This window comes from Panthera onca, chromosome B3, assembly GCF_046562875.1.
Source record: "Panthera onca isolate mPanOnc1 chromosome B3, mPanOnc1 haplotype 2, whole genome shotgun sequence".
Lineage (NCBI taxonomy): Eukaryota > Metazoa > Chordata > Mammalia > Carnivora > Felidae > Panthera > Panthera onca.
In genome coordinates, this window is record NC_138344.1 from 4,075,963 (window position 1) to 4,099,738 (window position 23,776).

The following is a 23,776-nucleotide window of genomic DNA, read 5'->3' on the forward strand; positions in this document are numbered from 1 at the left end:
GAACTTGGAGAGTTCTTGCTCTCTTTTTTTTATGCCCTGGACACAGTTTAAATAATATTTAGGATTTTTTGCTCCTTGAAGTTTTTATAACCTATGTAAAACTGTCCCAAGTCTAGTGCCTTTTTAGGAAATAATTCTTTGACATTTTTTCCAGTATTTTCCAGGCTCATTGGTCTCTTCAAACTTTCTTCCTATTCTGTGAGTTTTGGGCCATTTAACTCCTAAATAAAGATGGTTAAGATTTTCCTATTTGCCAGTGTGGAGTTGTTGTATTCTTCTTTCTCATTCATGACATTGTGTGTCTGTTCTTTCCCTTTATTTGTATGCATGTTCCCAGGATTATTCTATTTTATCAGTCTTTTCAAAGAACTTAAATCCTAATTTACTCCACCATTTTATGATTTTTTGTTACTTCCTTTATTTTTTCACCTTCTCAAATTGAATGCCATTTTAATTTTTTCTTGTTTAAATAATGGACACAGGTACTAGCAGTTATAAGGCTGTGACTTCTCTTCTGAATATTTCCTTATCCATATCCCTCAAATTTTTAGGCAGGGTGTTCTAAGGTATAAATAATTTGTAATTTCAGATTTGACTTTATTTTTTACCGGAGAGTTATTTGAAATTATGTTTTTTAATTTCCAGATCATTTTATATTTGCTGTTGTTGTTTTTAACATTTGTTACAAATTTCAAGTTTAACTGCTTTGCTGTCAAAGAGGGAATGGCCTGTACAATTTCTGCATTTTGGAGTTTTATTGATATCTTCTTGGGACCCAGCAAATTGTCAATTTTAATATTCCTAGGAAAATGGAAAAGAAGGTATGTTCTCTGAAGGGAACAAAATTCAGTCTGTATGTGTTAATTTGACCTTATTACTTATAATATCATGGACCATTAATTTTTACTTACTTGATTCATTAAAGACTAAGGAAAATGAGTCTCCCACTACTGTTGAATTTCTATTTTTCTTCTGTTTCTAATGGTTTTCGCTTTATGTATTTCAGTATGATGTTATTCGGCAAATTATCTTTTTTATATTTAAGGGGGAAATTTTTCCCTTTGAAGACTTCTATACCTTTGTGAGTTTTACCTGATTTTGTTGTAACAGAGTTGTTTACGTAGAAATACATAGTTCAGTAAAATGTTTGTGTCTGTTTTTCAGTCAACAAAAATCTTTCAGGATTTCAAAAATCCTTTGTGTCTTAAGAACGTGTTTTGGAAGCTCTTGATCTCCCCAAGGATAGGTTTATGTTCTCCGGGGTCACTTTCTGAGCCAAAAGCAAGGATGGCGATGTGCTTTTGGTGGAACAGAACGAGAGCTTTTGAGTACGCCAACATTTCCGAATCTCGGTTTGGGGCAACCGCATACTTGGATATGCTTAGCAGACACCTTCCCTTCAGGGGGTCACATTTTGCCTCCATGGGGCCCATAGCACAGCTGTTCTCAGCCCAAGAGGCACGTTTCTTCTGCGGGGCTAGCCTTCGGAGCAGAGGGCAGCAGAGAGTAGAGACGCTTGTGTTCCTGGCCGTTTGGGGGGCGGGGTGGGGGGGGCGCGCTAATCTCAGAGACTCATTCTGTCAGAAAAGATTTTTCCCGAGCAGTTTGAACAGATTACTCACATGGCAAAGTCTGTGTCAGGCAGAGAACCAGCTTTTCCCAAACACACGTAGGAGGTGTGGATCTCAACCCACAGCTCAGGAGCGAAATTAGTAAGACCTTCTCTCTTTTCCCTTCATTCAAGTTAATGAATTTCTGTTTTGAGTCCCCATTCTGTCGAGCCCATGCAATTTGATCTGGGTCAATTCCGGGACCCCCTTTTCTCCAGTTTGAGTCTTCAGAGGTTTGGGGGGGGGCTTGTGTATCTTTCAAGGTATTGGGGGGGCGGCTAGTGTTCCTGCCCCTGCCCCGCTCTGCCACGCACCCCGCTCCCTCTGTGACATGCTTGCGTGCTCGGGAGTTCAAGAATTACGCAGACGTTCCTGTGCGGCAGAAGTCTCCCGAGGCTGTCCTGGGCCCTGTCTGCAGCCATCCTGTTTGACAGCCAGGGTTTCGGGTAGAGGGTGGCTGAACGTGAAGGGTCCGCAGGACAGGCCAGACGTGTTGGCACGGAGTGCGCTGCCGAGCGGAAGCGGCTCTGTGGCTCCTGGCGCCTGCTTGTTGGCTTGACGGCCTGTCTGCAGGCACCGGCAGTTAGCTTGTGGGTTAGCCCGTGACCCTGACAGTGACCAGAGCCACCTCCCGGAGGGGCCTCCTGCTGCCGCATCAGGTCCTGTGTGTTCTCTCTCCGGGGCGTTTGGCCAGGTTGACCTTGCTCTTGACTTACTCCTCCATGACTCTGAGGTTTTCCCTCCCGATCCTGTCTTAACTTCTCACTGTTCTACCTCCTTCCTCTCCTCCTCCCGCTCTGGAGTGTTGGGGTCTCCACGGATCTGGCCCGGACCGTCTTCCCTCGAGACTGTCCCCCGGCATTTCAGGGCGTCTGTGGTTGATTCCGTCAGCCGCTGCTGTGCACCTGGCCTGTGTCCCCGTGGCCCCTGCACAGGTCAGCTGCCGTCCTCCAGCACTGCCATCCTCCCCTCCGTCCCGGCCCCTCTCACGATCTTGGGTTCCTCCCTCGGGCCAACCAGCGTCTTCACCCCTGCCCTGCTGCTGGTCTCCTTTGGCCCAGAGCTCCTTCGTGCTCCGGTTTCTCATATGGGCAGGTGTCCAGAGGCCTCTTCCCAAAGCTGGAGGCATCGGTTCTTGCCCCACCTCCCCACATCTGCAGGGCCTCCCCGGGCACCTGCCCCGCCTAACTGTGCTGTCCCTGTTCTTCCTCTGCTGCCTGGAACCTTCCCTGTGCCCACCCCGCTCTTCCCGCAGCCAGCCCGCGAACTCAAAGGTGGGACTCACAGACCTCCCGCAGGTGTTCCCCCTGGTGGAGGGAAGACCATGTGTTGCGGTGCTAATGGAACCCAGCCGATGGGGGGGTCTGTGTCGCCAAGAACAGGGGCAAGAGCACAGCCAGCTTGTCTAGAAGCGGAGGGCCCAGGCCGCTCTGAAGACCCTCAGACCCCTGAGACGTCCGGCTCGAGGGCTCCCCGCTTGGAAGGAACCCGCAATGACTACGCCTGCTGCACGCCTCCCTCCCCACAGCCTGTGCGCGCTGGCCGTCTGGTTTGCAGACCGCACGCTTCTGGGCTACCTGGGCTGTCCAGGCCATCCCAGAAGAACCTCCTGGATGAGCACCTTTGCAGTCTGGGCCTGGCAGCGTGCATTCCAGCAGGCTCCTTGTGCTGGACAAGACGCTGGCTCCCCAAAGACGGCCTCATCCCAGTCCCTGCCACCTGTCACTGTGTGGCAGAAGGGACCTTGCAGATGAACCTCGGATGGGGAGATTCTCCTGGACTATCTGGGTGGGCCCAGTCCCATCCCACGAGGTCCTAAAAACAGAGACCTTTCCTGGCTGGGGTCAGAAGGAGACGTGATGGCCGAAGACTCAGATGAGGTCCTGCCGGCTTCAAAGAGGAAAGAAGGGGCCACAGCCCGTGAACGCAAGTGACGCAGGCCAGGAAACAGCCTCCCCTCTAGAGCCTTCGGAAAGGAACACGGCCCCGCCGACACCCTGGTGTTAGCCCGGCGAGGCCCCCGTCGGACTTGGGACCTACAGAACGGTAAGATGCCCTGTCTGTGAGTCTCCAGGTTTGTGGGGGTTACGGCAGCAGTTGGTACACTCCTCCCGTGAGTTTCCTTAGAATGGAGAACCTTTGCTCTATGCATTCAGTCAACTGCATGGTTTCACGTGGTGGGTGCTCCTTAATCAAAAACCTCTTGATTCTGGCACCTGCTGCCACCTGCTTGAGTCCCTGCTCAAATTCCAGAGAGGAAGCGAATGAACACGTGAACAGGTAAGTCTGGCCCAGCTCCTGTTTTGCTGCAGGACAAGCCATAGGATGCTTGTCACCAGGATGGACTGGCTACCTCGGGACCAGCTTTGGCCAGAGGGCCCGTCCCGGATAGAAAATGTGGCCTCGGTGGGCTGCCCGTGTAGCGGGGGCTCTGGATGTAGAGGCAGCATGACTGGTGTCTGGGACCTGTCGCAGCTGTCATCTGGGAGGGAGGGGGCAGGGAGGACTCAGGAAGATTCCTGGGGCTGACTCTGCAGGATGGTGCGGCCTTGCCGGCAGGTGGAGGCACAGAGTTAAGGCAGCCGAGCACTTAGGCTTTGGCCGGGCCTCTTGGTGCTGGAGTGCAACCCGCGTGGCGGAGGGGCTGCCCAGGGGATAGAGGTGAGGTCCCTGAGGACTGGGTGCCCAGCGCCAGAGGGGCTGGGGAGCTGGGAGGGACTCTCCTTGGGGAGGGGGGAGAGTGACGGGGGGCACTCAGGAGAATGGGTTGGAGTTTGGGACTTAGGCCCTGGGAGCTAACGCTTGTCCTCCTCTACGGTTCTGAAATCCCTGAGGCCAGTCTGGGCTTCATTCAGCAGCTCGGCTGGAAGAACGGGGAGAAGGGAGGGTTGGAGGGTGGGGGAGTTCGGGAGAAGGAGAAGGTTTGATGCACAGAAGACAGTTGAGTGAGGAGCTTTAATTGGCAGAACTCTCTTCCGAAAAGGATCCTGTTTCGAAGGCTCTTTGGCAGACCTTAGAAAGCAAATGTGGAGAACTATCCAAGCCCGAGTGCATCTCAGAATACTGAGATTACAGTAATTACCACAGTACTGATCTGCAAAGTAAGCATAGGGAAGGCCAGTCAAGCTCTGACCTTGCCATTTTTTAAAATATCAAATTCTTGGGGCGCCTGGGTGGCTCAGTCGGTTGAGCGTCCGACTTGGGCTCAGGTCACGATCTTACGGTTTGTGAGTTTGAGCCCCGCGCCGGGCTCTGCGCTGACAGCTCAGAGCCTGGGGCCGGCTTCAGATTCTGTGTCTCCCTCTCTCTCTGCCCCTTCCCCACATGTGCTCTGTCTCTCTCTGTCTCTCCGAAATAAATAAATGTAAAAAAAATAGTAACAATTAAAAAAATAAATAAATGTCAAATTCTTCCCCGAGAAACGTTCTGGGACTGAGCCCGGCCTGTCTGTGGTGGGGACGGGGCTGAGGCAGATCCGGCTGCAGAGGCTGCACGTGCGTGTGTTCACAGTTCTAGATTCGGGGAAGGAAGGACGGGTGACGGACCTGTGAGCCACCTGGCGGCCACGCTGAAACGTCTCCAGCCACTCGTGGAGGTCCAGGCTGCAGCAGTGGAAGAAGGTCCCGGATCCCTCCCGGCTGCAGCCCCTCGGGCCGGACTCACTCGGGGTGTAGTTAGTGAAGAAGAAACCGGAAGTACAACAGGTTTTGGTAAATCACTTTTCTCTGGAAATAAAAGAAGGTCGATTCATATTGTTCTGTGGAAACCCTGGACTGCTGTGGCCACGGTGAGGGTTTGAGGTTAGTGCGGATGCCCTGGACGGTCTGAGAAACGAGCAAACAGACCGCCTTGTGTTTGCCCTTCCCCTTCCCGATTGTAACATGACGTGAGGCGGAGGAAAGATTCCGACAGGAGACTTTAGTTCCTGAGGTGAAGCATTATTCCCTCATTATTAGTATTTGCTTAAGCAAACGTTTATCTAAAATCTTGTTAAAAACTTGACCCCCTCCCGCCCCCTGCCAGGCAGGGACAGCTGTGTTCAGATAGTGTCTCATTTCCTCATGAATCACACTGATGCGTTATAAATAGTTCTTTATTACAAGTTTATATATGTGCTTGATACATAAAATATATTTCATTTAAAATATTTAAAAGAATTCCTGAATATAAGCGGTTTATTCTGATTCTTGCTAAAACCATCTTCACATTCAAGCCTTTATCTCGTTTTGTTTATTTATGAGAGAGTGTGCAAGTACGTGAGCCGGGGAGGGGCAGAGAGAGGGGGAGGATCCCAAGCAGGCTCCATGCTGTCAGCACAGAGCCCGGCACGGGGCTTGATCCCGTGACCTTGAGATCGTGACCTGAGCCGGATCCAAGAGTCGGACGCTCGGCCGACGGAGCCACCCAGGCGCCCCCACGTTCAAGCCTTTAAATGTGGGGAGGCCACGGCTCCACCCAGACGGGAGGACACGGTCAGTAGCACGACAGCGCCGCTAAACGTAGTAGCGTCGCCTTTTTTTGGAAGAAGGGAATGATTCTAGATCACCCTCGGTGAAAAACAAATACTCTTGTCTGACGCCGCGAATACTGTGGGTTCTTAGATCCCAACAGTTTGGTGTGCGCATGTCCCCACGTCTCTACGTCCCGCCCTGATTTTAGGAGCCACAACATTCAAGAAAGGCCGCCACATCACACGAAGCCCCACTGGTCTCTGGGGCTGTTATGTGGCCGGCCACCTGTTCACGTGCCTTTACAAGAACAGACCTTGGGCCTGCGTCTCATTCAAGCGCTCGGGCGGTGCCGTCGGCCGTGGAGGAGAGCTCAGCGGTCCCACTCGCTGCCGGGGCTCGGCTCGTCACCGTCCTCCTCCTCCGAGTCAGCAGACACTCTCTTGATTCTCTGGAGTGCCGCCTTGATACTCGTCTCCAGGTCACTGGTCGGTTTGCTGCTGGGGCTCAGGTCGAGGCCGGAGTGAACTTTCCTCAGTTTGACCCCCTGCCTTATGGCAGCCAGAAGTTGCTCATTGAACGAGGCGCGGGGAGGGGGCGAGGCGGTCACCTCCGTTCTCTGCAGAGGGGTCCTGCGGCTCCTTAAGGAGGCCAGCACTTCGTCCATGGATCCTGAAATTGAGCGGACAGAGCAAGGACCGTCAGAACCCACACTCTCTCTCCCCAAGGCACCAGGGCGTTTTTGTTTTTGTTTTTTAATTTTTTTTTAACGTTTATTTATTTTTTTGAGACAGATAGAGACAGAGCATGAACAGGGGAGGAGCAGAGAGAGAGGGAGACACAGAATCCGAAACAGGCTCCAGGCTCCGAGCTGTCAGCACAGAGCCCGACGCGGGACTTGAACTCACGGACCGAGAGATCATGACCTGAGCCGAAGTCGGACGCTTAACCGACCAAGCCACCCAGGCGCCCCTTTGTACCAGTTACGGGTTACGTCGCACATAGGTTAATAACACGGTTTCAGCAAATAATCATTCCGTGAAACAAATGCTTTGAACACCTGCGAGAAAGGTCAACCGCTAGCTCCCTGTTTGAACACAGGGTGGCTTAATCGCTAATATTTCACTTCGGCCACTCGCTGCCCGCCACTCCCTCAGAGTCACAGCAACTCAGGCACAGTCACACACGCCTTTCGTCCCAGTGGCTGTTTTACAAGATGCAGGTGTTGTCTTTTTGTGTGATCCTGAAGAGGGGTGAAAACCTGGGTGCAGATAACCTGATCCAGTAAGCATGAGAGCTGCACACAGTTTCAGTAAGTTGTATCTCCTCCGTGTTCCTTCCCTACAGCGCACCTGCTGTATTTCTCTAATTCCACCACTCTTTTTAAAAAATCTTTTAAGGTGTATTCCTTTTTTCAGAGACAGAGACAGAGCACGAGCAGGGGAGGGGCAGAGAGAGACACACACACACAATCCCAAGCAGGCTCCAGGCTCCTGGCTGTCGGCACGGAGCCCGACGCGGGGCTTGAACTCATGGACCACGAGATCACAACCTGAGCTGAAGTTGGACGCTCAACCGACTGAGCCCCCCAGGCGGCCCCTGACTTCACCACTCTTGGATGTTAGTCAGCGGTGACTCATTCTGGGGCGGTGACGGGAGGAGGTCTGCGCAGGAAAAGGCTGGAAGTAGACTTTAGTCAGTGGCTCTGTGAGCCTGACAGGGCCACGCTGGCGCGTCTCTGCTCTTGTACCTGATGACTGCACCCGCGCTGGTAACCCCGAGCGAACGCACGCCTTCTACCTGAGGGTGCACAATGCTGTCAAAACACAAATTCAATCAGAGTGTCAAGGCCCGGGTGAGGAGGAGCTATTTTCTCCTCAGGCACCTTGAGACCCCCGAGGGGGTAAAGTCTTTGACCTCTACCTGCTGGAGACGGGGGCGCGACTGTGGTCACTAACGTAGAGGTGTCCAGGTGAGGCTTCAAGACGGGAGTCGCTTCTGGTTCAGGATTGAGAGGCCGTGCTCTAACAAAATACTGGTTCAGCCTGGATTTGAACCCACGACTTCTCAGCACAGCTCCCTTCCAGGAGTGACAAAGCCTCACACTTGGGCATTTCGGGTACTAACTCACACTTTTTTATTCTTTGCAGTGAAATGGGGCGATGTGTGTGTGTGTGTGTGTGTGTGTGTGTGTGTGTGTGTGTCAACCCTGAACCGGGATGAGTCCCCCACGGAGGTCTGCTCACATCCAAACTCCAGGCCCAGGCATGTGAGCTCTTGCTTTCACTACACTACGTTGTTGCAGACCCTGTGGAAATGGGCCAGCTGGGTCTCCTCCTAACAGTGTGGACATTTTCATTGGTACCTGGTTCTGGATACAGTGACCCGTGAGCTCCGAATAACCAGAATACCGGAACCACGGTTTGGAACCGTTTTCTTCCCCACGATTCCCATCACCTGCTGCAGAAATCTTGCGTGTTCTAGGTGGGGGCGCTCAGGCGTAGTCTTTGTAACAAGTGCACACGTTTGTCTAACGCCCCCCCTCCCCTGAGCCGTAGGTTCTGGGTCTGGGCAGATTTAAGCCAGTCTCAACAGTCAGTGGCGCAGACCAAACGAGAGCTGCAGGTCAGAGCTTCAGCCCTCCTTAAACAGAAAATTCGTGTATTCAGTGTACTGTACTTGCAAAGGCAAGATGTGGGCTGCTTTTTTTGTTGTTTTTTTTAACCACTTCATTTTAGAAAGCTCTCCCTAAGTAAGGTTTCTCAGTCCACCAGTCTGTGAGAACAGCCAGGGATGTTCTAATATTCCTCTGCAGTCAGTGCCAACCAATATTCTACTTAAGCCGCGACAATTTCATTCTGTAAATGACTTCACAGACTCAACAGTAACACGGAGAATTCCAGGGGCCGAAGTCTTAACCTGAAACGGGTGATGCGGCAACAGACATCCCAAGTCACGTGACCACGGACTGCGTAGACCTGGTTTCTTCAAGGCGAGTTCGCATTTCTGAAACTCAGACTGCTGGCTTTGCAGTCAGAGAGTGACACTAAAGGCAGCGAGCACTGGGGAGTTTTAAGACCGGAGAGAACGCTGACAAAGCCTGATGGGAGGGGGACTGATTGCCTCCCCCGCCCCCCGCCCCCCACCCCCACCAGCGCCGAGTGGGGGGAGCAGCAGCGGTTACCTGGGCCTCGGGGACCGGCTGCGGCTGCGCAGTGGTGCGCTCTCACGGCAGGCGGTTCGCCCCGCAGGGGAAGCGGCTCCTCTGTCCCCGGAGTCCTCAGGGCCGAGTTCTGGCGATCTGCGTAAGGACCAGGGAGGGGCGGCGGCGGCGGCGGCGGCGGCGGTGGTGGCGGCGGGGGCGGCGGAGGCGGTGGCTGCAACAGTTCCTCACTGGATTTGGAGCGTGTTTGGTCACCAGCTGGAACAGAGCTCTGGTCGGTATTTCCAGAACAGTCCCGATCCTCGCGGGTTTTCGCATCGCTGCCGTCAGGTGTGTCCACTGGGGACGCAGCCGTCTGCGGGGCGAGCCCAGCTGGCAGGTGCAGGGCCGCAGCCCCCGAGCACGGCGACGTCGCTGCAGACCCGCCCGGGCGCCTCTGGGGAGGAAACACGGGGTCAGAAAGCGGCCGCAGACCGGAACCATCCGAAGGGTGACGCTTGGTGCAAATGCTCTCGTTCACAGAGTGTCTCCTCGTCACCCTGGATGGCCAGCCTGCCTACGAAGGCCGTTCTTACGGAGGGAGCATCCATATCCCTTGATAGATACCGCTTGCTCTGTGAGAAAGACAGGCCAGTGTACATGCAGGTGAAAACACTCCTAGTGTTACAATAAAACTCGAAAGAGCAACAACAGGAAGTTACATCAGAAAACTGTGGTGAACTTATTTAAAATAGTAGGCAGCAATGAAAAACCGTAAATAGTACGAAGTCGTGAAACATCCTAAAACAACACAGATGACGCGGTGTTAAATTCACAACCACGTAAAACAGCTGTCTGAAAAACTCCCCTGGAGTGCACCTCAAAGTGATGGTTATCACATGTTTCTTTTCTCTAAGTTTTAGGTTTACAGTAAACTTTATAATTTAAAAATGTGAACTTAAAATGTTCCGGTCTCAGGGCACCTGGGTGGCTCAGTCGGTTAAGCAGGGGACTTTTGATTTTGGCTCAGGTCATGATCTCACGGTTCATGAGTTCGAGCCCCGCATCAGGCTCTGCACTGATAGCACAGACCCTGCTTGGGATTCTCTCTCCCTCTCTGCCCCTCCCCTGCTCATGCTCTCTCTCTCTCAAAAATAAAACAAAACATAAACATTAAAAAAAAAGAAGAAAAAGAAAACATTCTGGCCTCTCAAGTATTAGTTTGATAAGTAAAAACATAACCTTAGGGGCACCTGGGTGGCTCAGTCGGTTAAGTATCCCAACTTCAGCTCAGGTCGTGATCTGGTGGTTCGTGGGTTCAAGCCCCGTATCAGGCTCTGTGCTGTCAGGACAGAGCCCGCATTGGATCCTCTGTCTCCCCCGCTTTCTGACCCTCCCCAACTCGCCCTCTCTCAAAAATAAACATTAAAAAATGTTAAAAAAGAAAAACATAATCTTATAAAAAACGAATCCTGAGTGGTGGGAAGGTGGTCCCTAATGTAGGCACTGACTAGCCAATAAAACATAAAATGTTAATACTATGTAGCCATTAAAATGAACTAGATCTACCTATCTATCTGTAAATAAGCACACATCTCCATGTAATTTAAGTGAAAAAAGAAACTGGCAGAGCATGTATACGATGGGCTAATACTAATGTAAATTTAGTAGTAATACACCAAAAGGGCAATTCATGATAGAGTACAAGCATACCTCATCACATTGCCCTTTATTTTGCTTTGCAAAAATTGCATTTTTTTTTTTTTTAATCAATTGAAGGCTCATGGCAACCCTGAGTCGAACAAGTCTGTCAGTGCTATTTTTCCAGTAGCATTTGCTCACTTGGGGTCTCTGTGTCACATTTTGGCAATTCTTGCAATATTTCAAACTTTTTCATCGTTACGGTGATGATCTGTGATCAGTGATCTTTGCTGTTACTATTACAGTTGTTTCTGGGGCGCCCAAACTGCGCCTGTATGAGGCAGTAAACGTCACTGTTGTCTTATTCTAAGAAATGGCCACGGCCTCCGCCTTCTGCAGCCACTGCCCTGATCAGTCAGCAGCCGTCGACATCGAGGCAAGACCCTCCACTGGCAGAGATGTTACAACTTGCTAAAAGCTCACCGGATGGCATTTTTTAGCAATAAAGTATTTTTAAATTAAGGTATGTACTTTTTTGTAGACCTAATGCTATTACTGCACACTTAATACACTGTAGTATAAACACAGTTTTATATGCACTGAGAAACCAAAACATTCATTCGACTCACTTGGTGGTCTGGGACAGAACCTGCACAGTCTCCAAGGGGTGCCTGCATTTCTCTCTCCTCCACATTTTTCTTCTTTTTTATTAAAAAAAATATTTTTTAATGTTGATTTATTTTTGAGAGAGACAGAGCGTGAGCGGGGGAGGGGCAGAGAAAGGGAGACACAGAAATCCTAAAACGGGCTCCAGGCTCCTAAAACGAGCTGCCAGCACAGAGCCCGATGTGGGGCTCGAACTCATGAATCACGAGATCATGACCTGAGTCAAAGTCGGACGTTCAACAACTAAGCCACCCAGGCATCCCTCTCCTCCACGTTCTTCTAAGTCTTTCCACGACAGAAGAGCGATGGCAATAAGCCCCAAACCTCACGGATGCGGCTGCTGGTCATGCAGCCACCATACTGTGCCTTTCCGTCATCCTATGCCGGGAGAATCAGAATCCTGGAAACCCTGGGCCAGACTCGGGAGGTCATCCAGCCATCCCCAAACCCCAAGGACCCCTCCTCGGCACCCGGGCACCGGCATGTCGCTGTGACCCTGGCCTGTCGAGTTCTGCCTCATGGTTCTGGGCAGTCCGTGTCCCCAGGGCTCACTCAAGACACACTAAATCCTTTACCTCCTAACAGCCCAACCTGTCTGGGCTCAACAAGTGTCACATATCAAGTGATTCACTTCCCGTCTTCTCCCTCTCCTACTTTCCCCCTTCCAAATGTGCTCAGATTGGCTTTGTCCCTTTGAGGGTGGCACTTCTTGGTAAACAGACTCCCCTCATTCTACAGAGGACTCATCTGTTCGTACATCTTAAAGAGTCCCGGGCTTTTCTCGAACTTCTTCACAAGTGACTGCTAGGAGGCTGGAAGAAACTCCATTCTCGAGGTTCTTTCCCCTACGTTTAAAGCCCACACACTCCATCCTACCACCCTCTGGAGAAATCCACACCTCCAAAGGCCAAAAAACCCTCAGCTCGCACACCTTGGAGACAGGTTCCGTTCCAGACCACCACCAGTGTGAGGTCAACGTGTTCGAGTTTTAAAATCATCCTTCTAGTCTATTGAGAGCGCAGGTGGCCTGATTCTGTCCCCTTCCTTCGGTCTATCCCTCCCACCTCCAGATTTGAAAATTTGATCCTGATCGGATGCTTCGGGGCTAAAGAGCCGGACTTGCACCCCCGGATCCGTCCTCCATCCAGGCTCCATTAGCCAGTGCCCTCGGGCGAGAGCTGACCAACCAGCTGTCCTGTGCCCACTCGCTCTACCTCTTCACCTGGTTTCACACAGCATCCCTCCGGCTCACCCTCCCTCCTTCTGGAGGTGGGGTCTAGGCATCAGCAGTTCTGATGTGCTGCCCAGGCAGGAGAAGGCCTCCGCGGCTCCAGAGTTAGGAGACAAGCGGCCGCACACAATCCCGAGCGACGCTGTGCCATCACGCGGGCCGCAGGGTTAAGAATTAAATGAGAAAGAACGGGAAATGTCTAGCACCGGGCTGGTATGCAGTTAGGTGCTGGTTTATGAGCACATCAGAAAACAAGTTGAGGTCAGCGTGGCATGATTTATCACTCCAGGGGCCCCATTCCTTGGTAGCACAGCACACCTTCAAGACCTTATCCCGGAGTCCTGTCTGGGCGTGGGACGTTTTCCCTTGTGGGGCAGCTACGAACGTGGATCTGTGTGATGCAAACAGATTTATGTTTTATATTCAGCTAGTTTAACGTTATTTTTAAATGAGTAGCTACTTGTTTTTAACCCTATACACTTTTAACAGAGTACTTAACTATACTAGGTCACAGGGATTCCTTGGCTGCATTTCATTTTTGTTAATGTTTATTTTTGAGAGAGTACACACAGAGGAGGGGCAGAGGGAGAGGGACAGAGGATCCGAAGCGGGTTTTGCACTGACAGCAGTGAGCCTGACGTGGGGCTTAAGTTCACAAACCGCAAAATCGTGAGCAAAGTCGGGCGCTTAACCGACTGAGCCACCCAGGTGCCCCTCCTTCACTGCGTTTTACAGAATGTTAATAAAGTCAGGAAAAAGCAAGCGAAGGTTGAGGGCAATGTAACTGTTTTCAGTTTTTCTGGCTGGTCAACAGCATGGTGGGCAGAGTCAGCACCACTGGGTCAGGAGGAGAGAGCAAGAACCCCGGTGTCTTGCAATGTCAAAAATGTTAACATTTTAATGTTCTTGTTTTTTACTTCTATACTAAAAATGATGGCATTTGAGGAACATCTTGTGTTCCAAATTATCGGTTCATAATACTTTATACTTTTCTCCTAGGATGCACGGCCTTCATTTCTCCAGAAAATGGAGGTGAGGGGTAATTATTTGTAAAACTTACACCTTTATTTATTTTTTAATGTTTATTTTTGAGAGAGACAGAGAGAGAGACAAAGCTGAGCAGGGGAGGGGCAGAGAGAGGGAGACAAGAGCCCGAAGCAGGATCCAGGCTCCGCATCGTCAGCACAGAGCCCGACGCGGGGCTCGAACTCACGAACTGCAAGATCACGACCTGAGCCAAAGTCAGAGGCTCAAATGACCGGGCCACCCAGGCGCCCCTGGAACTTACCTCTTTAAATGCTCTCAATCGCTGGAGTGTCTTCTTGCGCTCCTGGTTTATCCATTCTTTTTTCTTTTGCTCCTCTTCTTTTATCTTGTCTCTTTTCTATATTTAAGCAAACGTGTATTTGTAAATTTCTCAAACTAAAAGTGTTGAGAAAGGGTGTGTGACGCGACGTTACCCCCTCCCCGGGTCTCACCCCCATGTCCCCTCCCCAGGCTGCAGGACTGGACTGCAGTCTCCCCGGGATCAAGGCTGGCACCTGGCAGCCCCGGGGCAGTGGGGCCCCAGTTTCTAGAGATCTAAGCCAGTGTGTCACATTATGCAAATATAAACCACGTTCTCTACAGCCACTTACCATCTGGATACTGTGATGCTGATGAAAGTGTTTCATACTTTCTGCAGCCAGTTGTAGTCGGAGCCGATGATTCTCTTTGCACTGATCCTGGGAGAGTAAGACAAGGCACGTACATGGTTTTTAATATTACTGTGGGCTATAGCAAAGGAGTTTAAAAGAAGGCACTGTATTTGTGCTGTCACGTGAGGCGTTTGTTAATACGAGTTTCTGTGGTTCCAGGATCCTGCCTCCGCTAGCCTCGTGATGTGTGCTGACGGGCGCCTTACAGAGTCCACGGTACCCACTCACAGGACCACAGCTGGGATTCAGCGCCACGAAAGACGAAAAAGCAAACCCTCCAAGTGGAAATGAGAGGACACGCGGGCAGTCCCCCGTTCTTAAATGGCACGTGTCCTAAGAATCGGTTTCAATGGGATTATTTTAAACTCAGCTCCTCATATTACAATAGTATTTCCAGTCATAACTACATGACCATATGCAACCTACAGACACCTGAAAAATTCTACTAAAAACTGTATTTTAACTAAACCATTCTTAAGGTGTGTTACCTCTTTTTTCCTTTTTTTTTAATTTTAGAGAAAGTGTGAGCAGGAGAGGGACAAAGAGGAAGAATCTGAAGCAGGTTCCATCTCAGCACAGAGCCCGACTCAGGGCTCCATCCCACAGCCCTGGGATCATGACCTGAGCCGAAATCAAGATTGGACACTCAACCAACTGAGCCACTCAGGTGCACCTTTTATGTATTAATTAAGTTTTTGGTGGTTTTTGTTTTTGTTTTTTTAAGTTTTATTTTTGTTTCTTTAGAGAGAGAGAGCACCGGGGAGGGACAGAGACACAGAATCCCAAACAGACTCAACACCATCAGCGCAGAGCCTGATGCAGGGCCCAAACCTCCAAACGGTGAGATCATGACCTGAGCCGAAATCAAGAGTTGGATGCTTAACTGACTGAGCCACCCAGGCGCCCCATATCACAGAGTTTTTAAAAATTAAGAAAAAAACAAAAAACAAAAAACACCAAATACAAGGACTGAAATGAGCTGAATATTATTTCTAATATTCTACAATCAACGTTTACAATAAATTTTAGAAACAAATTTTAGAATTTACTCCAGCTGATTATGAGAAGCTTCTACCTATTGTGATTTTAAAAATACCTGTGTATGTAACAGGTATTCAGCAAACAATTGTTGAATAGATCGATCAAAATCTAGAGATTATGGTAAATGCTTAAATCCCAAAAGACACAGAATCCTTTTCAAAAGGATTATACTTTTAAAAAGTATACTTTTAAATATACTTTTCAAAAATATACATATATTTTCTTTAATTGCAGCCATTGGTATCTATATAAACACGCAAGAAATGAATCACTGTGTGGTCGAGAGCCTTATCTTGAGTGGGGAGAGGAGAGCCTCCGGGCTGCCCACCCGTCTGTTCCTGAGACAGGCCCTCCGGGCGCAGATCCTGCCCCGCTTGCGCTCCAGGCGCTGGTGCTGCCGCCTCAGCTCTGCCGCCTCCAGGTTCTCGTCGCCAGGCAGCCCCGCCACACAAGCCATGGCCTCAAGTTCCTCTGCACTCTCACATGGGTCGTAATAGACAACTTCCCCCTCTTTATCTAGAAACATAGTGGTGACATTTAAAACGTGTTTGGTATAAAAAATAACACATGAAGATACCTTCAGTGTAAGGGAAGTAAGGGAGACTTGTAACCCCGCCCCCCAGGGAGAGCTGCTGTTAGCACCCGTGTGTGGGGGGGGGGTGTAGACACACACACACACACACCAGTAACAGTGCTAAGAGGACATTTTCCATGTGATGGAAAGAGAACTTCAATGGCAACACAGTATTCTCTCATTGAAGCACTCTGTACCGTTAGAAATATTCCAAGTTCCATTATTATCAAATTCACCGTGATGAACATCTGAACATAAAGTCTTTGTGTACATTTTTATTACTTCCTTAGAGATGAATAGTCAAGGCTCTTGGCAGCTAGCACTCGATCGCCCTCCAGAAAGGAAACCCACATTCTGCCAGCAGTGTCTCATTAAGGTGCCTTAAAGACATTTAATCGTGATTACGTACATATCTTTTAAAAATACACGCTAATTGTGACAAATCCTAGCTCTGCAGAACTAAATAAAATAGAAAGTGAAATTTTCTTCTTCCTTTCCCAAACCTTTGGGAGCCCATTCCCAGAGGAAAACATTATGAACAATTTGGCATGCATCTTTCTGGATTAACTCTTTCAGTAGGATTTTTTCCTAAATATGTAAAATGCTTATAACCTGAAATTACTGCAAAGTTTTTTGAATACTCAGGATTCAATTAAATGTTCAGATTTGGTATGGCTTAACCCAGTGAGCCACCCAGGAGCCCCAAAGAGATTTTTTTTTTTTTTTACTCACAAACATACTAAAAGAAAACGTAAGTAAAATATTGATATAATTTGGGGATGAGGAGCATTTTGCCAAGCATAACAACAAACACGGGAAGACTTCACCAAAAGCAGATAGGACTTCATAAAAATTAAGTATTTCTGCAAGGCAAGAGAAAGCAAATGACAAGGAGAAGTTTTTGGCAACATTTGACAGATACTAGAGTAATAGCCTTAGTACGGAAAGGGAACATTCCAAGAAAAATGGGCAAAGACCAAGGATAGACAGTTAATGAAAGAAATACAGACAGCCAGTACACATACAAAAATGTGCCTACTACACTTTTTTTTTTAATTTATTATTAAGAGACAGAGTCAGAGCATGAGCAGGGGGGAGGCAGACAGGAGGGAAGACACAAAATCCGAAGCAGGCTCCAGGCTCTGAGCTGTCAGCACAGAGCCTGACATGGGGCTCAAACTCACAAACCGTGAGATGATGGCCTGAGCCTAAGTCAGAAGCTTAACTGGCTGAGCCACAGGCGCCCCATGCCTGCTACACTTATAATTAAAGAAATGAAAACTACAAGACGCCATTTTCTTCTATCAGGGAGGCAAGAATTGAAAAGAATGCTGTAAGTATGGGGAAACAGGTGCTTTCATAATCTGCTGCGGGGAGCGTCTTTCTGCACAACCTCAACCTACAAGGCCATTGTATAGTATGGAATTTAGAAGTCAGAAAATAATAGAGGCCAGGAAAAACTGTATCCTGAGGGACTATTAGAGTGTAAGCAGGTACGTGTCAAGATGTAAAATTTGCACTGTCCTTGACCCAGCAATTCCATCTTTGGAAATTTATTCCAAAGAAACACTCTCTCTTACATGCAAAGACGTGTAGAGGAAGGCTCCCCACTACACTACCGTTTGCAAGAGTGAAAAACGAAATCACGGTACGTACACATAATGAATGCTGTGCAGTCATTAAAATTTTTCATGTTTTTCTTACTCAAATGGAAAGATGGTTTTTAGGTATTAAATGAAAAGAGGCTACTCTACAGGGTATATAGTTTTGGTTTAGAAATTGATATTTACTTATACACATCAGCATATAACCAAGGCTATGTCAGGATCTCTAGATGATGGAACTGGGGTGATAACAGTTTCCTTGGTTTTGCTGTGTGTTTAATGATGAATTTATCATCTGGAAAACAAAAATGCTAAAAGGAAACTTCAGGAAATTTCAGTACATGTTTTAGACAACTTATAAGAAGTGGTAACACAGTCTTGGTATTGTCTTGAAGGCGTGATTTAAACATTTTAACATACCCATTTAAGTATAAATCTTACCTCTTATAAGCCTTTTAATTGAGTCCAACTGTGTAATAAGCAGTATTTCTTCATATTTTAATATCTCGAATTTAACCTCATACAGTTCTAATTGGACTTCATAATATTGTATTTCTAATTCATCAACAACGTCCATATTTTTTTCTTGTCCTGGAAGATCTTCCATCTGGTTTTCATGGAAAAAGTAAGAGCAGGTTAAAATAACTAGCACATTAAAAGCAAACATTAGATGCATTTGAGCACTAGTCTATTCTTTGCTTAATACCAAATATAAAACTAACAGAGAGGAAACCTTTTTCCATTTCATTTAATAAAACAAAAATGCCTTACTTGATGTTTGTTACAAATATTTTAACTTACCCTTGAAACATATGAAAATACTTAGGCTTTCGAGAAAAATAAATGGCCGTGAGGCATTTGCAGCATTTCCTGCTTCAAACTCCTACCATTAGAGGAAGAAATTTAAGTGGCTATGATCCTGGGATAAAGTACCTTTTTATTGCCCTCAAGTCATGCTGAAACACTGCTTGATTGATTTAAGTATCTCATCTACTTCAGGGCTGAGCTCAGTGTTCTTATCAGGAGCACCCTACAATATAATATTTCAAAAACATCTTGACCGAAAGGAAGTTTCCTGCCAACCTCCCGCGGTCAACATTCGCAGCCAGTAGAAGATGTGCAGTGGGTACAGCAAGGAAGCTCTAACTGTGTTTGGAAAGAAAGGCACTACCCAAAGGTGTGTTTTTCTGTTACTTTAGATTTTTTTTAAGTTTATTTATTTTTGAGAGAGAGCAAAGAAGCGAGGGGCAGAGAGAGAGAGAAAGAGAGAATCCCAAGCAGGCTCTGCCCTGTCAACAGAGGGCCTGACGTGGGGATTGAACCCACAAACTGCTAGATCATGACCTGAGCCGAAACCGAGAGTCAGACCGACTGAGCCACCCGGGCGCCCCTAAGAGTATGTTTTTTTAAACCAAGTTTCATTGATCTTTGTCTTACCTTTCCCTGAATTTCCGCTCTTTTGTGATTTAAACACAACTCCTTGGCCCTCATGAGCTGCAGGGTCTCTTGGGCCAACATCAACTTGAGTCTTTCTAACCTGGGAGCTGCCGTGGCCCAGGCAGCTTGGCCAAACCTCTTCTCATCCTGTTCCATTTGTTTCTGCATTCCTGTCGGATTGGAATTAATAAAATAAAACGTAATTACAACTCACCAAAAGGGAGAAAAATGTATCCCGAGCTAATTCTTTGTTTACTGCCTCCCACGTTACTTACAAAACATCCTTTTTAAAAGAAAATTTGTTTTATTTTAATGACCTCTTATTGTCACAAAAATAAAACATACATAAAAATTTTAGATACTTCATTTTAAAAAAAGAGAAAAATAATAAATCCTGAATCTCACCTAGTAGAGGTGAGGATTTCTTGCATTTTGGTGCATATACTTCCAGACTGTTTCTATGTCCGTCCGGCTAGACAGGCAGTTTGAACCAAAACCAAAAAATAAAAACACCCCACAAGATCATCCTTCTTTTTTGTATTTTATTTATTTCACTTGATAGATAGTGGAAGTGTCACCATTCACAAAAAACAGATCTAGAGAAGCATGCTTAATAGCTACATGGCATTTCACTTTACGGATGTAACTTAAACTGGGAGACACTCGGTGTCCTGTCTGGAGCCATCATCAACGACTTACAGATGAGATGGAGGTCCTTGTCCCCCACCCCCATCCCTGCCATCTGCCGCATTCTTTCCCACCATGTTCCCCTGTTCATCTCTGCTCCAGCCCCGAGACTCGACGTTCCTCACACTTGCCAAGCTCCCTCCAGCCAGGGCACCTTTGTGAGTGCCCTTTCCTCTTCCTGGAACACTCTTCCCTCGCTGTGCTGCTCTCTCCGCTCCCACCGACCCTCCAGATATCAGGGCAAGGGCTATTTCCCAGAGGCCTTCACTGACCTAGTGAAGGAGCCTCGTTCCTCTCGGTGGCTCTCAGAGCCCCGTGCTTCTCTCCTTCATGTGGCCAGTTGTTAACTGCCATTCTCCATGTGTTTGAGTGAATATATAAATAGGATTTCTCTGCCCTCACCAGACCGTGCAGTGTCTGTTTATACTTCTCCTTACACTGAATCCCCAGCTCCTAGAAAACACAGCGCCTGGTGTTCAAGAGGCACTCAGATGTTTTTTGAACAAAATGAAAATGACACACATCTTAGAATAGAATTTTAAATTGTTACCTGCTAACGCTTTTACTGTTTCTTTAAAATAATTCACTGTGATGTCCTGAATAGAGACTACGGCTTCTTCAGCCCTTCTGCTCCATTCTTTGGCTTCCTTCTGCAAGGCCACTATCCTTTTAGGACCCAGATCATCCTCATTCAAGGATTTCTACAAAAGAAGGGAAAACTGTATCAGTAAGAGAAAATAGTAATGTAGAGCCATAGGAAATTGAAAGGAAATTGGACACAGGGATGATTTCAGCTACTTTTATTACCACTACTTAGTTGATTCAATTTCATTCATTCAGCAATTCCTTACTGAGTATGAATAAGGCTCTAAGCTAGGCACCACCTGGAAGACAAAAGGATACTCTGGGGCATAAAGAAAGAGAAAAATGTACTTTCAATGTGCATTACTAGAATAACATTTTCTGGAGAGGCATGCTATCAAGTTATGTTTCTCTAACACACAATTGTTTAGGGGCGCGTGGCTGGCTCAGTCAGTGGAGCATGCAACTCCTGATCACGGGGTCATGAGTTCAAGCCCCACGCTGGGCGTACAGATTACTTTAAAAAATTAAATAAATTTGGGGCACCTGGGTGGCTCAGTTGGTTGGTTAAGCATCTGACTTTGGCTCAGGTCACGATCTTGCAATCTGTGGGTTCAAAGCCCATGTCAGGCTCTGTGCTGACAGCTCAGAGCCTGGAGCCTGCTTTGGATTCTGTGTCTCTGTCTCTGCCCCTCCCACAGTAGCACTCTGTCTTTGTCTCTCTCTCTCTCTCTCTCTCCCTCTCTCTCAAAAGTAAATAAACACTAAAAAAAATAAATAAATAAATACCACCTTGCTATAGCCCCACTATCATCTAAACAGAAGGGTGAACCCAAAGTGCAAACACAGACTGAAATCTTAAATGTGATGAAAGAAATAACATGTGATAAATAGTAAATCTGATAATATAAAAATATAAAGAAAACATACCAAAATATCAAGCTTACATAAGGTTGCAACTTCTCTCATATCCCTAAACGGCTGCAGCAAATACTGGAAGAACATGGTTGCCACCATAACTAATTCCTGGTAAGCTTCATCTTCCTCTCGATAGACTTTCACTAATGCCACCATGGTGTGGGCTTTATCATGCTCCTGAAGAACCTAGAAGACAAAAGGTAAATAAAGCTCAGTATGGACAGTATTTATAAGCTCATAACAAAACTAAAGAAACCTTAATGTCCTAAAGTTTAACTTTTTTTTGAAGTTGATTTATTTATTTTTGAGAGAGACCGAGACCACACCAGTGGGGGAGGGTCAGAGAGAGAGAGAGAGAGAGAGAGAGAGAGAGAGAGGGAGAGGGAATCCCAAGCAGGCTCTGTGCTGCCAGCGCAGAGCCCAGCTCAGGTCTTGAACTCATGAAACCATGAGATCATGACCTGAGCCAAAACCAAGAGTCAGAAGCTCAACCTACTGAGCCATCCAGGCGTCCCAATGTCCTAAACTTTAAAAGTTTAAATACCGATTAAATATTAAAAAGCTATTGTCCTCCAACCAAAATGCCCAATAAAACAAGAATGGGTAAATTAAGTCATGGTATATCCATGGTAGAATATCATTACTGTAATCATTCAGTAGTTGACAGCACTAACAAACTCCTTTTATACAACCATTTTAATTGTAAAAGTTCATTCTATATGTAGCTTGAGAAGACGTAATTAAGATTTTGAAATGGGACTGAATTCTCCTCTCACACCCCTCTTCTGCAAAAGAATGCACAGAGGGGCCGCTCAGTCGGTTAAACTAACCTTAGGCTCTTGATTTTGCTCAGGTCACACACATCCTCACTTTTCCTGAGTTTTAGCCCTCCCTCCCACCCCATTGGACTTCGAGCTGCCAGCCCAGAGCCTTGCTTGGGATTCCCCGCCCCCCCCCCCTTCCCCGACTCAATCTCCAAATTAGACATTAAGTAAAATTCAAGAGAAGGCACAGAAAAATCCAGATTAAGAATGGCCTATAATGAGAACGGACAGGGGGTCGGAGCACTAAATCTTGGCCACCCACAGTAAATTGTGGATACACACGCCACATTGTCTCCTAAACCCTTTGGTGAACTCGTGTCCCCCCTCCCCTTAAGTTCTGTAAGTTTGCCAAAGAATGAATTCTTCGGTTTCCCAAATGACCTCCTTCAAGCTTAAAACAGCACTCCTGTTGCTATTCCAAATCGATAAATAAAGCTCACACACACCCCCACACCCCCACCCCCGCTTTCCATTTGACCGAGTCTGCGTTACTTTCACCACCTTTCTCCTAGAGGCCCCTTGATCTTCTAAAACACTAGGTCTCTGTTATTCCTGTTCCCTCTTTCGCAGAACCTGAAAGTGGTTACATCTAGTCCGTGTTGTCGCCTCCCCCGTGTACTAAGGGACGTTCCCAGTTCCGCTTTCGGTATTCCCCGAATACGACCGCCGACTCCGCCAGCGATCTCAGAGAACGGGGCCGGGGGCTGGCTCCCCACCTGGAATGAACCCCGACCCGCCTGCGCACGCCCGCTCCCCGGGCCTCGCTGCTCCCCTGCAGGTGACGCGCGCCTGCACACCTGCGCGCGCCCCGCCCGGTCCCCGCCCACCGTCAGCTGGCTCCCCCGCAGCCGGGCTCCGGGACAGCCCCCACCCCCACGCCGGCCGCACCCCTGCAGCGACCCCTAACCCCGCGCGGCGGGAGGAGGCCGGCGCGTACCTGGCACAGCCGCGCGTCCGCCGCGGCCCACCGCGCGCGCAGGGCCCGCTCCCGGAAGTTGCGCGGACTCTCGCAGTCGGCCGCGCCGCCCTCCGCCGGGAAGAGCGCGTCGCGCACCGCCGCGCCGCCGCAGCCGGTGGCCGCCTCGCCCAGGTAGCGCTCCAGCCGCGCGCACAGCTCCTGCAGCGCCGCGTCGCCGGGGCCCGCGCGCGCCGGCCACACCAGCGCCCACAGCCCGAGCCCCAGGCCCCAGGCCCCGCCGGCGCGCGCGTCCAGCTCGGGCGGCAGCGGCGGGAAGCAGCGCTCCAGCGGCGGCCACAGCGCCGCCAGCTGCCGGTGCGCGCCGCGGAGCCCGGCGGCCGACAGCAGGCCCGACCAGCTGGGGGGGGACGCGGCGGGCTCGGGCTCGGGCCGGCTCCCCTCGCGCCGCCGCCGCCGCTGCGCCGTGCGGTCGTGACAGGTCACCGCGAACTTGCCCTCCGCGTCGTTCCAGGCCACGAGGAAGCGCAGCTGGTGGCGCTCGGGCACGGCGAAGAGGTCCTCGCGGACCGGCACCCAGCCCTCCAAGCTGTCGGGCTGCTCGTCCTCCATGGCCGGCGGCTCAGCGGCCGAAGGGCTCGGCTCGCGCGGGCCCGGCCTTCCCGCACCCCCCGCGGCCCGCCGCGGACCGCGACATTCTTCTCGAACTGTGCTGGCGTCAGCTCCCCGACGCGCAGCCCCCTCCCCCTGCGCCTCTG

The 23,776-nt window shown here is 49.0% G+C and overlaps 2 protein-coding genes and 1 long non-coding RNA gene across 5 annotated transcripts in view; 2 read left to right on the forward strand and 1 right to left on the reverse strand.

The window, feature by feature from the left end:
- HOMER2 (homer scaffold protein 2) overlaps positions 1-951 on the forward strand; it is a 615,401-nt gene extending 614,450 nt beyond the window's left edge. For all 3 annotated transcript variants that reach the window (XM_081795829.1, XM_078449059.2, XM_078449058.2), the window contains exon 10: positions 11-951. The gene's annotated coding sequence lies outside the window, so the exon portion shown is untranslated. The remainder of the gene's footprint in view (positions 1-10) is intronic.
- A 4,734-nt stretch (positions 952-5,685) lies between these two features.
- On the reverse strand, positions 5,686-23,760 carry WHAMM (WASP homolog associated with actin, golgi membranes and microtubules). Its single transcript, XM_060617543.3, has 10 exons — positions 23,040-23,760; positions 21,291-21,464; positions 20,329-20,479; positions 19,092-19,261; positions 18,096-18,261; positions 15,805-15,992; positions 14,376-14,462; positions 14,027-14,122; positions 9,243-9,657; positions 5,686-6,730 (listed from the first exon to the last, which is right to left on the reverse strand). Exons 1-10 carry the CDS (start codon positions 23,628-23,630, stop codon positions 6,432-6,434), a joined length of 2,337 nt encoding a protein of 778 aa, XP_060473526.3. The 5' UTR covers positions 23,631-23,760; the 3' UTR covers positions 5,686-6,431.
- LOC144616743 (uncharacterized) lies at positions 14,599-15,805 on the forward strand. Its single transcript, XR_013556467.2, has 3 exons — positions 14,599-14,759; positions 14,952-15,275; positions 15,711-15,805. It is a non-coding gene; the product is annotated as an uncharacterized LOC144616743 (long non-coding RNA).
- Positions 23,761-23,776: the final 16 nt, after the last annotated feature.